This window comes from Penicillium waksmanii (assembly GCF_028829765.1).
Source record: "Penicillium waksmanii strain IBT 27052 chromosome Unknown utg000010l:1.0-3698451.0:1.0-3701458.0, whole genome shotgun sequence".
Taxonomy (NCBI): domain Eukaryota; kingdom Fungi; phylum Ascomycota; class Eurotiomycetes; order Eurotiales; family Aspergillaceae; genus Penicillium; species Penicillium waksmanii.
This window is the reverse complement of record NW_026643256.1, coordinates 2,665,771-2,679,842: the sequence shown is the minus strand read 5'-3', so window position 1 is coordinate 2,679,842 and position 14,072 is coordinate 2,665,771. Positions and strand designations below refer to the sequence as shown.

Sequence of the window (14,072 nt, the reverse complement as noted above, 5' to 3'; positions counted from 1 at the left end):
CATCCGCTCGTTCATTTTCATTTGAATAGCCAGAGCAATTCATGATATTCCAGCACTAGCACATCTTTCCAAGCCCTTTCTCAATATTGTAAAAAGTCACTGTTTTTGTATATTTGACTATCCTAGGCGAAGCGTGAATCCGGCACCAGCCTCGCCCGAATCTCCACCGGGAGCACCTCCAAAAACACCAGCAAAGTCCAGCTCGGGTGCTTCCTGTCCGCGCTGAGGGGCGGCGGGCGTATGATGGCGCCGCCTCTTCTCCATTCCAGCCTTTGAGGGAAAGGTAGGAAACATCTCTTTCGGTTTCGGGCGCGGATCTTCCCTGAAATAGGGATGGGCAAGACACTCCTGTGCGGACGGACGGGAAGCTGGATTGAGTGCCAAAAGGCCGGACAATAGATGCATACCGGCGTTGGTGAGGTAAGGGAATCGGGAACGAGGAAGAAGAGGCGGTTTGTTTCCGGACGAGGACGGTGTCGACGAGGGAGGGAGACGAAGGGATTTCGCATTTGGTAAGGAGCGGAAACCGGGCCAGATTTGTGAATTGGGCGGGCCTGTTAATGCGAAGATTTTGGAAACTTGGTCCACTTCATTTTTCCCCTGCAGTAATGGTTCTTTCGTGAGTAGTTCGCCGAAGATACAACCGATGCTCCACATGTCGATTTCTGTTCCGTACTTGTCTGCGCCTAGTAGGAGCTCCGGCGCGCGATACCACAGCGTCACGACAAGCTGGGTCAGTTTCGGTGGCGGGTCGCCGTAGTAGCGTGCCATTCCGAAGTCGGCAAGTTTGATCTCGCCGCGGTTGTTCACGAGGAGGTTGGAAGTTTTGAGATCGCGGTGCATAATCCATTTGGCGTGGAGGAATTCCAGTCCACCCACGACTTGCAAAAGTAGCGTCTTAGTTTCGGATGGGAGGAATGGCTCCCGCATTTCGTCTAGTAGGGTTTTGAGATCGTGTTCGAAGAAGTCCATAACAAGGAACACACTGTTGAAATAAACTTGTTAGCCTTTGCTCGAGCTCAGCGCAGCTGATGGAGGAAAGTTAAAGGGAAGGGGTGACCTACTCATCCATCTTATTCCCCATGACCACTTCTCGAAGGTAGACCACATTCTGATGCCGCGCCTCCAACAGTGTTTGAATTTCCCGCAGCCCTGTGACTGGGAACCCGTCCGGCGAGTTCTCGATCTTCAATTTCTTCAAGGCGACGATCTCCCCAGTTGTGATGTCCTTTGCACGCGAGACCCATCCATAAGATCCCTCTTCGATATGATTCAGTCGCTCAAAGTTATCAACGTGTCTGCAGGGTCCCCATTCTCGCACCGGAAACCTCAACAGGCTCGAGACCTTCTTCTGCTCCTCGCTCCGAGCAACCTCCTCAGCCGATGAAATTCCGTCGGGGTCATTCGATAGTCGCCTTCGCTTCTTTGGAGGACCTGAGTCCCCATTGGCTGTTTGGGCGTCGTTGGCAGATTGTGTAGGTGCAGCTTGGTCGAGCTGGCGCTGTTTTTCCGCCTTGGCGCGTCGCTTCTCCTCCTTCTCACGTTTGCGCTGGGCGATAATCGCTTCTGTCTCCGGGTCGTCGTCTGCCCAGCGCGATTTGGAGGCCGACATGGTGGGCGTTGGTTGAGAGGGGTGGTTGACTTTTAAAAGGGAGATTCAGATTCAGATTCGGGAATGACGTTTCGGTTCTGGGGAAGAAACGGGCCGAAGAACAGCTCCGATTTGAAATCCAATTTCCGCCCCGCCCTTCCTGTCCGCGTCCAGCATTGCTCTTTTAGCGGCCCCTGATGATTTATGCATCTTGACTTCTTCTCTTCTTTTATACCGCATATTGATCTGACATTCTTTGGTCATATCTACTCCCTCGCGGCCTCTCCACCCCCATCCATTAACTAACGCCACCCTCCGGCATCAGTCTACTTCACCCCCAACCCCCGCCATGATTGAGCCCTTCCAGGTGGGTTTGCTCAGATACAGCGGAGCTTATATCGACAGGGTGCGCTGACTAGAAATAATACTCAAGACTACCTTCGCGGTCCCAATGACCTGCGAGAGCTGTGTGAAGCATGTCTCCACCTCGTTGTATAAGTTGGATGGTATGATTGCCTCCCCCGCTACGGATTTAACCGTGTCGCATCTTGATATTTGTCAATCGCCAAGCTGACAAGAACCCTTCAATTTGAACAGGAATCAATAAGGTCGACGCAAACCTCAAAGAGCAACTGGTTTTCATCGAAGGCACCGCGCCACCGAGCTCCATCGTGTCCGCAATCCAGGATACCGGCCGCGATGCGATTCTCCGCGGTAGTGGCACAACAAACAGTATGCGCTGCAATCATTCCCTTCTTCCCAGTCAGGTTCTTCATGGATATATAAACAAATTGATTCTGATATAATAGGCTCCGCCGTCTGCATCCTTGAAACACACTCCAACAGCGTCTCCAATAAAGTCCGCGGCCTAGCCCGCATGGTGCAAGTCTCCCCGAACATGACCCTAGTCGACTTGACGATCAACGGTCTGGCACCAGGCAAATATCACGCCACGATTCGCGAAGCTGGCGATATTTCACAGGGCGCTGCGTCGGCGGGCGGTATCTGGGACGCCCTGAAGACCAAGGTTCTCGGCTCGGATGAGGCGCAGAAGGAACCGCGTGGAATCTTTGGCTCTGTGGAGGTCGACCAAAAGGGTCGGGGTAATGTCTTTTTGGACCGACCGGTGGCTATTTGGGAATTGATTGGTCGGAGTATGGTTGTTTCTGGTACTAAGGAGGGACCGTTCAAGCGTGAGGATGAGAATACTTTGGTTGGTGTGATTGCGCGCAGTGCAGGGGTTTGGGATAATGATAAGATGGTGTGCTCTTGCTCTGGGAAGAATGTTTGGGAGGAGAGACAAGAGCAGGTTGGTCAGGGAATGGCGTAGAGAGTCACTGGCGGGCTAAGTTAAGTGGATGATGAATTACGAGGTGAATGCTTGAAACACCCAGCATATACAGATTGGATGATCAAATCGATGATATCCTGTATAAATTTAAGGCTAGATGGTACTAGCCTGGAGTATTATTTGCTATTATATTTTGAATAACAATTTGTAGTCAACTATCTGAGTCGTTAGCTGCCTGAGTGGCTGTCAAAGGTGATATATTGGCTGTCAGCCCTGTAGGCAGTCAACTCAGAAAGAAAACTTCCACGGTTGACAAGATTATACTCTGTAATAGTAATCTAGTACTAGTAAAATGTACTATACACAGACCGGCTAGGCGATGCATGCTGCAGTGTATGATCGACACAGGGACGGGTGACGAATTAATCATCGAGTGGGGCAGATCGACTGAAAAGTTCTTCATTCTATCAGACTCTCCAGCTGGTCCATGTGTACTACGCAGTACCCCACGGAGTAGTATGGAGTACATATATGATCTGTCTATTTTCTAAAAACTATCACCCCACATAAAATGACAGCTCAGAGTTACTTGCATCGTTAGCAAAAGCCAAGTAAAAAGCAAAATGGCGAACGTTTGGTCTAGATGCTTGTGACTAAGGCATCACGTGGAGTCAAAGGCATTTCCCCCCCCGCGACGTGCTCAACATCGAATCCACGGGTTGGATCATGGCTTGGAGGAGCCCCTTCTGTCTCGATTCCTCACCTTGCTTTTGCTCGCAATGCTCGCCCCCAAATTCCCATTCACCAACACCCCACTACTAGAAGAGGCCGCTCCCACATACTCGCCCGATCAGGTCCCCTCGTGCGGCGGCCATGGTATCTTGGAGATCCTCGAGGTAACCCGCTTCCTGGAGGCGCACGGGATTGAATGCTGCGTGGTGGGCGTTTCAGCTTTGATGTTCTACGGCGCCGGCCGTTCCCGAGATGTACGATCGTCTTCTTCTTCTTCTTCTTCCTCCTTCTCTCCTCTTCCTTCAATCTTGTTCTGGATTGCAAGGCTGACAGGTGAATCGCCAGGAATGGGATCTCTGCGTCCCCGACGACAAGCTTCACGAGGCTGCAGCTCTTCTCGCATGTGGCTCTATCGCTGATAGACTTCACCCCGTTCCTCCGCTCCCTATCCAACACCCTTCTTCGCTCAGCCATACCTACCACCGATTCAAAGGCAAAGGCATCCACTTCTACGTGATCCTTGTCCCCGCTCATGACGCCCATATTCCCTCCGGTCCCTTTCACATCATGCGCAGCATGAATAACATCCCATATCCGACGCTGCAGGTCCTCATGCAGAGTTTCTTGGACACAAATGACGAGGTATCACTTTGTGACTGCATCGATGGGTCGAATGTCTCCGAGGAGTGGGGACGAAGGTATTTGGATTTAGAGGGTTCGAATGACCTGGAGTGGGCGAGCCGCATGAATCAAAAAGCCAAAGAGGCCGCTCAGGGAAGAGGCTGGCCATTTGTGCACTATTTCCCAACACAGAAAATCAACAGACGAGAAAAGTGGGAAGCCAGGGTAAGAAGCAAAAAGGGACGACTCGAGTGGAAGACACCGGATTCCTTATTTGAAACACGATTCCGCCTTAAGGGCTCTCCGGACCCATGGACCCAGAAGCTTATGTCCTGCTAGCGATGTTACCATGAACTTTAATGAAAGATACAGATAAATAAAGCAGTAAATACATAAATAAACGAAATAATTATATTGATACTATGTGTGTGTGTGTGTGTGTGTTTGTGTCCTACCCGAATTTGAATATTCATTATTGCATAGTCCCGATCAAAGACCCAGAAGGGTCCTCATATTTTCAACCTGGTCCGGAAATGCACCATACGTCGTCGCATATTGCGTCCAAAAATACCGCCGCTGCTCCACGTCGTAATAGTCCCTAAATGTCGGGACCTGGGCGGCGTACTGAGTGAATAGGAATTCCAGGTCGAGAAAGTCTTTACTTCGTTGATCACCACGCCGGGAATATGCATTTAGTTTTGCATAGATCTGAAAGAAGAGGCTTAATACCAAGACGGGCGATCCCAAGGGAGTTGGCCTATATGGATTGATAGGCTCGCGCGATGACTGAAGATCTAAAGGTGTGCCCAAATTTCCTATGCATGTATACATGTCAACACTTGCGTTCGGAGCTCAAGGAAGGAAGAGGTCAGATTTACCACTGATCACTATGTCCATGCTGACAGCCAAGTCTGGTACTTGGGGAAATTCTCCGTCGAAACTCCGCCCGGTGTCAATGAAGATCTGGACCGATGTTCGGCCATGGGTAACTGGGTAATGAATTCTGGCACCGCGTTAAAATCTAAGTCTGAGTTGAAGTTCTGATGGAAATCATGGTCCCTTGATCGAATCGAATCGAGAAGCGAAATCATGCCGAAAGGGAGATGTGAGGAGGGGTCAGGTGAGAGAAGAGTTGTCAAAATACCGAGACTGCGCAGTCAAAACCTGCTTCAAATAGTCCATCGAGGTGGCTACCGTAATGTCAATATCCTGTGTTCTGCGACGTCCACCGCGCAGATAGACAGCCCATCCCCCGATGAAGGCATAGGTGACCTGATTGGTCTCGAAGAGCCCCGCAATGAACCTAGCTGCGAGGCCCAGGTGCAGGAGGTCGGCTGTATTCGATGGGTAATAAAGCTCTGCGAAGCGGTCTGTGTTGTAGATTTCCGCCATCTTAGGGGAAGAGAGAATGATCGGATGGAAACATCCGCTGGTCCCCAATGGTTATGGGGGCTCCCATGATCTGGAGATCAGGAGTTGGCGGAGGAACTTGAAGGGGAGGGGCAGAAATAAGGGCGCAAGTGTGTTGATGAGTGATCCCTGTCGTGGGTTGGCGTGGGCGCCCGGATCGTGTGGCACACGTGACGGGTATATCTAACTACTAGGTATAGTTAGTGGAAGGGTGATCGTACTTGATATAACGGTTATACGGGCGAAAAATGTCATGATGGGCGAAACGAAATTGGCAATTTCCCCCCGAATTATACGACCCGCTATGCTCCGAGGTGTCGCCGGCGTGTATCCGCTTGATCCGCCTAGGGGAAAAGGGTGCACACTGTCACGATGTCACGGGATTGAACTGACTCAATAGCGCAATATAAAAAATATAGGATTACTAGTATTGCCAGGACAGATGTTGGGAAAACCTGACAGCTGTGTGACCTGTGGAAAAACTTCCAATGTTCCATGAATTGATCGAGTCATTCTTGTCACTCGGGCTTGTACGACTTTATAGACCTCGAAGATGAAGATATATTGAATGAGTGAAGGTATCGTCTGTTCCACTCAACTTATTGAACATAGCTCTACATTAACTCATTTTCCAAATGTCAATACGTACTCCACTTGAATTGAACCTTTATCCTTCATTATAGCCCGACCTTTGCTTAAAGATGGTTGACGATAATAGTAATGCAAGTGTACTGCACCAGTTGAGAGACATCCAGGAACATCCGAATTAAAACTGCTGCTGCTTATCGTTGCCCCATCGGACCCTGTCACCGGCATTAAGTGTGTCTTTGGGGCCCCGCGAATGTGGGGGTGTGAAACCTCGCCAGTTTGGGCAGATCGTGGGGAAGCCAGACGGGTGCCTAAGGGGACGGCGAATTCCTGAGCCACGATCCAGCACTTAAAGAAACAAACAAAACTAATTCTGCTCGTTTCCAGATCCATTGCGATTTTCGCACTGTACTAGTAAATAGTTCACAATGTCGATTCTTAGCAAGCTCGCGACATTCCCCTCCAAACCCCGCATATTCATCCTAACGGATATGCTGAACGAGCCCGATGACTCGCAATCCTTGGTCCGGTACCTTCTATATGCCAATGAATTTGAAACACGAGGGATTTGCGCAACAACGTCCACCTGGCTACGCTCAAGCACTCACCCCGAAGAAATCCGGCGTATCATCACTGCCTATGGGAAGGTTGTTAAGAACCTCAACAGCCATGTGAATCCAGACTTCCAATACCAGACAGCCGATGAGCTACTCAAACTAGTTACATCTGGACCAGCCGTAAGTTAGCGCGGCGTTATTAGACCAAGTGTGGAAGCTTTCGGAGAATATATCGTTAATAATAACCACCTATCGACAGGTCTACGGCAAAAACGCCCTTCGAGACTCGGAACCTCTGAGCAAAGGCGCACTACGTCTTCTGTCTGCGCTGCAAGAGTCCTCCGAGCCACTCTATGTTCCAGTATGGGGTGGCGTAAATACACTAGCCCAGGCATTGAGATATCTCGCTCAGACCTCATCTTCAAGAGAAGCGGCCATTGAGCGGGCCAAGTTGCGAGTCTACACCATTTCAGACCAGGATAACTCGGGCCCGTGGGTTCGAGCCAAATACCCGGATGTCTTCTACGTTGTTTCTGCGCACGGATGGAATCAATATGGCCAAGGAAGTTGGCTGGGGATGAACGGCGGTGCAGGTGACGGGCCCGATCCAACCAAAGTCCTCAATCCATGGCTGAAAGAGCATATCCAAGTCGGAGATTTCGGGGCTGAAGCCTATCCTCCTGTGAAATTTGGGATGGAAGGTGATACACCGTCATTCCTGTGGCTTGTTCAGAATGGGCTCAACCACCGAGACCGCATTGATTGGGGTGGGTGGGGAGGCCGTTATACTCGACCACAAGCTGAGGCGGACTGGGAAGACGGGATCGACGTCAATCACTTCTACAATGCGAGTGATTTTGGAGTGCTGGGCGCAGACGAGAAACGGTATAGCGATCACAAGACGACGATCTGGCGATGGCGAGATGCAGTCCAAGATGATTTTGCGGCACGCATGCAGTGGACTTTAACCGATCACTTCGCAGAGGCGGGACACCCTCCTATCGTGGATATAAATAGCCATGTTGGAGTGGATTCCCTGATTCTCCAAGTCAAACCGGGCGAGACGCATATTCTGGATGCTAGCGGTACTTACGACCCGGATCATGCGCATGCGGAGACTGGTCTGGACTATGTGTGGATGCTCTACGGAGACGTCAACGGCTTTCATTTCTTTGGGAAGGGGCCGAAAGTCAAAATTGAAGCCATAGATGATGATCCCGTGAGCCAACAGTTGGATGATAACTCGGCAGGCTTCTCTAGTCACATTCGAGGGCACAAAGTCCAGGTTCTGGTGCCACCGATGGAGAGGAACCCTCAGACAGGGTTGGTTACGCCGGACTTTCACGTCGTGCTACAGGTCACCAACTCAGCAGGGCCATATCCAATCCGAAGGTATAAGCGAGTTGTCTTTTCTTATGTAGATGACGGGTCGCCAGTGCCATTGGGGAAGATTCCTGATGGATTTGAGTAGCTCGCAGTAGAGTGAGCGAGTGATCGTCACTGCCAATCAGCTTTTTTTAGATAGGCATCAGTACTCCGTAGCGTGCAATGAGTTTTTTCTTGGGCAGAAATTTGGTTGTGAAAATGGATGATCATCCTTATCGAGTCGATTTGCTAAAAATGGCAAGAGGAGCTCATACATTAGTGCCAGGGTCTTAGGTGATGCTTTCCGGTCCTTAGATCGTAGTTCACCTACTAGTAATGGCCATAATACCATGAAAATAGAGTTTTTTTTGGGAATTCAGTTCAATTTGACGCCAGGATCGGACTCGAAAGATATGGATTTGACGTTCATAGTATTGACTCGACAGGGACCAATGGAGGTTTTCCGGTAGCGAGTTGTCCTCAGATCTCTAAATAAAGCATCGTAAGCGCCGTGGCTCGTTCCTGGCCCCCAGTAGTGTTTCCCAGCCACCAATAATAGGTGCCCGTACTACGAAGCGCAGATTATGATCGGGAATAAGTTACCCAATCCTTGTTCAGGGACTTGTGAACTTGTGTAGGACTTCATAGTTCCACTAGTGTGTTCCCCCCCCCCCCGCACAACATCCATGGTTCAAAGCCCGTGAAAAAGCCCGTGCAATCAATCGAGGGTTGCCAACGTCGGACCCCTGTTGTTAGTTGTTGGTCGGTCATTACATGCAAATAGTTGCAAGTATCTGATAGCTACTCCGTAGTCAATAGTTGGCCAGTAACAGTTGACTTGGCGTTTGAAATGAGGACTCGGATGTGATAGAAGCACACGCTTCTGTCCCAGCACACTGGCACTTGCCATGCGTTGTGGTGCCACTCTTGTGCATGACAACCTCTCGCCCACTCACAGGCGCAGATGAGCCAAAATGGCATCCTTGGTCGCTGATTGCTGGAGAGGTGCAGAAATGCTGCAGGTGTAACGCAAGTTATTTTTGTCCCATCACGCCCTCAGCGCTTGGAAGCTTCCCCTGCCCCTCGGAAACCCCCTCTGCAGTTCTTTGCTTCTTTCTTCGCCCCCTATTCCGTATTCCGACTTGAATTCCCATGGGGGGGGGTCCTTTTCTCAGCCCTTCCCAGCCTTTCCAGTTTGTCGGGTCGGACGATAACACTGGCATCACTGACCATTTCCATCACTTCACCACTTCACCACTCCACCATCATCCCGCTCGCCGTGATCGGGGGCTTGGACCACAACCCCACAGATTGTCAGTCACACCGTATGTGACTCGGTCAACCACCGGTTTTTCTCGTGAGCTATTGGCATTGCGTGATTCTATAAATACGTTTTTTGTTCTTGTTGAATCGATTTCTTTCCCGGGTCTAGGTCCGGGTCTTCACGAGGGTGTTCCCGCCATCCCCGCCATTTCCATCTCGCTAGTACTCACCCCAATATCGCACCGATCTCACTCATCCCACTAAAGAACGAACCTCACCTTGCCACAACCATACCATTTTCCCGGCTCCCGTGCTTGGCGACTTTTTGGACCTGACTCGTCACATCTTCGCTAATTCGCTTCTATCATTTCCGACATCTATAATAGCAGGGAGTCTTCCCTGGATGCGACCCGAAGCCCCCCAGTCCGATCAACGTCATCCATCCTGGAAATAGACCGCTCTTGGATTGAGCGGGTGAGAACCCCTCCAATTCTTTAGCCCCTGGGGTCATCGTCGCGCCAAATTAAATGGTGGAGTCTTGGTAGCATGTCTCTCAAACAAGTAAGCAATCCGGTACTAAACTTATCAGATCTCGCCACTGATGATGGACCATCCAGGAAATCGAGACATGGGTGCAGGCCCTTGATGCCTATGACAACCAAGAATTCGAGGAGTCTCTGCGCTTCTTTGACCAGATTGCCGACACTTCGAAGATTCTGTTTAATTGCGGTGTGATCTATGCGACTCTAGGTGAACATGATAAAGCTGTATGTTTATGTAGCTGGAAAAAGTCCCATCTCGGAGGTTAAACTGACCCTCATCAGGTAGAATGCTATCAACGTGCGGTTGGTCTGGATCGATACTTAGCCATTGCCTATTTCCAACAAGGCGTGTCCAACTTCTTACTAGGAGACTTCGAGGAAGCATTGGCCAATTTCAATGATACCTTGTTGTATCTCCGAGGGAATACTTCCATTGATTATGAGCAATTAGGGCTGAAATTCCGCCTTTTCTCATGCGAGGTTTTGTTCAATCGAGGACTCTGCTATATCTACCTTCGACAGATGGAACCAGGAATGCAGGACCTCAAATTCGCAGCACAGGAGAAGGTCTCGCCGGATCACAATGTGATTGACGATGCAATCCACGAGAATGCAGATGTATCCAGCCCCTCCCTTCCTCCCCGGCATCACGAATTCCCCTACTGTATAGGCATCTGACTCAATTAATAGGGGTACACGGTATTCTCTATACCTGTAGGGGTTTTATACAGACCCAACGCGGCCAAAGTCAAAAATCTCAAGACGAAAGATTACCTCGGCAAAGCACGACTAGTTGCGGCATCAGATCGAAACCAAAGCGCAGACCACCAATGGAGGCCCATGATCATTGACAAAACAGCCCTAGAGGACCGTGAGGGAGTATCATGGGCAGCAACCAACCTAGTGCATAAAGGCATCACAAGTCGTACTCGTCAACATTCAGAACCCCCCTCTCAACCGCAATGTATTCCCACCAACACCACCCCCAGACGACCGCTCCACCAGCAATGGATCTACAGCCCAAGGTCCTTCACACACCCGATCATCCTCCCTTCGAAGTGCGAGACCACCTCGACTAGACCTCGAACGAACAGGCGCCGGTCTAGAACAACAACAGCAACAACAACAAGTAACACAACAGCCCCCACGATTGGAAAAACCACGAATCGGCACTACAAGAACAGCATCAGAGCCACGCGGCCCTTCAATACGCCATCAGAACATGCGCGGCTTCGGCCAAGATCCTAACCGCGCCTGGCCTCGCGAAACAAATCAACACCGCCGAAATATCAGCGACACCAGCTTCCCAGAACCGCAATACCTCCAACCGCAATACGGCCAGCCAGACCCCTACCAACACAGCAACAACAATAACAACAACAACTTCGCCAGTCCGCAAAGCCTTTCCAGTTCAGGCTGGGGCCGCGGACCTAGGTACCAACCCCCGCAATATATCGACGAAGAAGACGAATACGGCAGCGACGTGTGCGACGGCGAACCGCTCAAAGAAGGCGGATTCGAGATGGTAGTTGGCGCGGTAGTCCCCGGCGAGCCGGGGCCCGGGTCGAGCACATCACCAGCGCAACAACGACGAACGCGCTCTCCGACGCGGTACTCACGACGAGCGAATTCGCGGAGACCCGAGGTGCGTCGGTTTCGGACGAAGGTGCATGCGCCGGATGATATTCGGTATATCATGATAGGGCCGACGGTGGAGTTTGCCGAGTTTGAGGCGAAGATTCGGGAGAAGTTTGGGTTTCAGTGTCCGCTTAAGATGAAGGTGCAGGATGATGGAGATATGATTACTATGGTTGATCAGGAAGATTTGGATCTTTTGCTTTCTTCTGCGAGAGAGGTTGCGAGGAGGGAGGGGAGTGAGATGGGGAAGATGGAGGTGAGTTTGCTATTACTTTCACCTCAACCTTGACTTTGACCTTTGTCAAGTGTATTGGGTATCTGGACTCGTTGCTAATTGAAATACAGGTGTGGGTGGAAGAACGATCTATGATATGATTGATTTTGGGTTGAGGGATTGGTTTGTGCATTGGGCATTTTGGCATTTGTTTATAGCATTTTGATTTTGCTTATACCCTTTAGTTAGCATGAAAATACGCAACTTATTTTACGAATAGTATACACTTATTATATTATACAGTAATACGCCTACAAGTAGTAGTAGACAACAGGGAAAAATCAAAAGCGTTACCATTAGAATTAGAAATTAGAAATTCAAGCATAGCTAGATTGAATTTAACCATCTCTAAAATGGAATAATACACGACAACCTTCGTTGTCCTCCGAACTATCAATCTCGAATTCTATGGTAGTTAAGGTAGTCCTCGGCAGCGGAACCGGCGCCAGCGCAGCACTGACGTTGTTGACAGATCCGCTCCACCAACCTCAACTCAACTTCACACCTAACACTAACACTCCCATCAACTCCGTCAACCACCAAAATGACCGACCTAACCCCAGCACTAAACACGCTCCTCTCCGCGAAAAAGGCACCCTTAATTTCATCCACAACAAACTCCTCCCCAGCCGACGAATTCCTCAAAGAAGCGCATCGCATCGTCCGTGTCAACCCCCCCCATCCCACCCTCCAACAATAGCTGACAACACAACCAACTACAGAATTCCCACATCGCCTCGCTCCTAAAATACCTAACCTCAATCCGACACGCCTACCTCTCCACAAACACGCCCTCCCGCCGCAACCAACCACAACCCCAACCCCAACCCCAATCCCACCTCACAGATCCAGAACGCGACGCAATAGACACCTCAACAACCACCCTTCTCCGCGACCTATCATCATCAATAACAAACCTCTCCGACGCCGAAACACTCCGCCAAAAAACAACCTCTCAACTCCAGCACAAGAAATACGGGCACAGCGCCGCAGGCGCCCTCCTCCTCCGCTGGGCCGCAAATGACCGCAATGGCGACAGTCAGTCCAACAAATCTGCGGAGCAAATTGAGGCGGAGGAGAGGGAGAAGACTCTTTCCTCGTTGCGGGAGGGTGTGCTTTGGTTTCTGAGACGGGGGCTTGAAGGCGTTGCTAGTGTGCAGAGGAGTATGGTTGAGAAGAGGATTGAGAGGGTTCTTGAGAAGGAGAAGAGTGTTTTGTATAAGGCTTCTAAGGGGGGTGTGGTGAGTGATATGCAGGGTGGTGCTGGTGCTGGTGCTGGTGGGAGGAGGGATAATTACAAGCAAGACTACGGCTCTAGCACTGGTTCTGGATCTTCTTCGTTGCGAGCGCCTGCGCCTGATGCGACGGTGTTGAGCGAGGCTGATTCGAAGGAAATCGAGGGCCAGCTTTCTGCGGAGCAGTTGCAGCTTTTTGCTGAGGAGAATAATTCCATGTTAAAGCATTATGAAGATACGCTTGGGAAAGTACAGTACGTTATCCTTTTCGGGCCTGGCTCGTCTCCTCTCGTATCGTTTTACGACGGCGCATGATTTGATTTGATTCGATTTACTAATAAATACATCGCAGGAACGCGGAAAGGTCGCTCGTGGAAATCTCCTCTCTACAAGAAACCCTCGTCACGCATCTTACAACGCAGGAGGAATTTATCTCGCAACTTGTTAGTGATGTCGATATGACGGAGGAGAATATTGGTCGGGGGAATCGCGAATTGAAGCGTGCGACTGAGCGTCGGAGTCCGGCGCAGGCGGTGTTTTGGGGTACTGTTGGTTTGTGTACGTGGCTTGTTGTTTGGGATTTGATTTTCTAGATTGGATCGAGGGTGCGGGTTGGGTTTGGAGAGGGTGTCGACTATACCCAAGTTTTGCTTTCAGATGGTGCCCGTATCTTCGGGGGAGGAGAGGGAGGTGTATTTTATAACATAGCGAGCGAGCGCATACCCAGTTATTCCGGAATCACAAAATACATTCTATTTGGGCCAAGGAGTTGATGAGGTGCAGATGAGTGACGAGTAAAACTTGAAGGGAATCCAATAGCAAAGAGCTAGGGCTAAACAGTACACTGTACTGTACATATGGTGCCCAGGCGCATTTCTCTACATAGTCTAAGTCTACTGAAACAACCGTATGAGAATCACAATAAAAGCCGAGCAGTGTATGAGATTCCGAGCCCGTAGATTGTA

At 50.2% G+C, this 14,072-nt stretch overlaps 7 protein-coding genes across 7 annotated transcripts; 5 read left to right on the top strand and 2 right to left on the bottom strand.

Annotated features, from left to right (window-relative positions):
• Window positions 1-117: 117 nt before the first annotated feature.
• N7481_012950 (CDC2/CDK family serine/threonine-protein kinase) lies at window positions 118-1,612 on the bottom strand (the record flags this gene model as incomplete). The annotated part of the gene is made up of 2 exons (XM_057272169.1): window positions 118-985; window positions 1,065-1,612. 2 exons carry the CDS (start codon window positions 1,610-1,612, stop codon window positions 118-120), a joined length of 1,416 nt encoding a protein of 471 aa, XP_057116357.1.
• Window positions 1,613-1,940: 328 nt separating this feature from the next.
• Window positions 1,941-2,921, top strand: N7481_012949 (copper chaperone CCS1; the record flags this gene model as incomplete). The annotated part of the gene is made up of 4 exons (XM_057272168.1): window positions 1,941-1,958; window positions 2,025-2,097; window positions 2,189-2,323; window positions 2,401-2,921. The coding sequence occupies 4 exons, from the start codon at window positions 1,941-1,943 to the stop codon at window positions 2,919-2,921; spliced, it is 747 nt and encodes a 248-aa protein (XP_057116356.1).
• A 740-nt stretch (window positions 2,922-3,661) lies between these two features.
• Window positions 3,662-4,574, top strand: N7481_012948 (uncharacterized protein; the record flags this gene model as incomplete). Its single annotated transcript, XM_057272167.1, has 2 exons — window positions 3,662-3,868; window positions 3,948-4,574. 2 exons carry the CDS (start codon window positions 3,662-3,664, stop codon window positions 4,572-4,574), a joined length of 834 nt encoding a protein of 277 aa, XP_057116355.1.
• Window positions 4,575-4,724: 150 nt separating this feature from the next.
• On the bottom strand, window positions 4,725-5,627 carry N7481_012947 (uncharacterized protein; the record flags this gene model as incomplete). The annotated part of the gene is made up of 3 exons (XM_057272166.1): window positions 4,725-5,050; window positions 5,114-5,238; window positions 5,380-5,627. 3 exons carry the CDS (start codon window positions 5,625-5,627, stop codon window positions 4,725-4,727), a joined length of 699 nt encoding a protein of 232 aa, XP_057116354.1.
• Window positions 5,628-6,661: 1,034 nt separating this feature from the next.
• Window positions 6,662-8,261, top strand: N7481_012946 (DUF1593 domain-containing protein; the record flags this gene model as incomplete). Its single annotated transcript, XM_057272165.1, has 2 exons — window positions 6,662-6,970; window positions 7,050-8,261. The coding sequence occupies 2 exons, from the start codon at window positions 6,662-6,664 to the stop codon at window positions 8,259-8,261; spliced, it is 1,521 nt and encodes a 506-aa protein (XP_057116353.1).
• Window positions 8,262-9,964: 1,703 nt separating this feature from the next.
• On the top strand, window positions 9,965-11,973 carry N7481_012945 (putative PB1 domain protein; the record flags this gene model as incomplete). The annotated part of the gene is made up of 6 exons (XM_057272164.1): window positions 9,965-9,979; window positions 10,036-10,185; window positions 10,243-10,578; window positions 10,651-10,839; window positions 10,865-11,854; window positions 11,944-11,973. The coding sequence occupies 6 exons, from the start codon at window positions 9,965-9,967 to the stop codon at window positions 11,971-11,973; spliced, it is 1,710 nt and encodes a 569-aa protein (XP_057116352.1).
• Window positions 11,974-12,416: 443 nt separating this feature from the next.
• N7481_012944 (uncharacterized protein) lies at window positions 12,417-13,700 on the top strand (the record flags this gene model as incomplete). Its single annotated transcript, XM_057272163.1, has 3 exons — window positions 12,417-12,533; window positions 12,595-13,361; window positions 13,460-13,700. 3 exons carry the CDS (start codon window positions 12,417-12,419, stop codon window positions 13,698-13,700), a joined length of 1,125 nt encoding a protein of 374 aa, XP_057116351.1.
• Window positions 13,701-14,072: the final 372 nt, after the last annotated feature.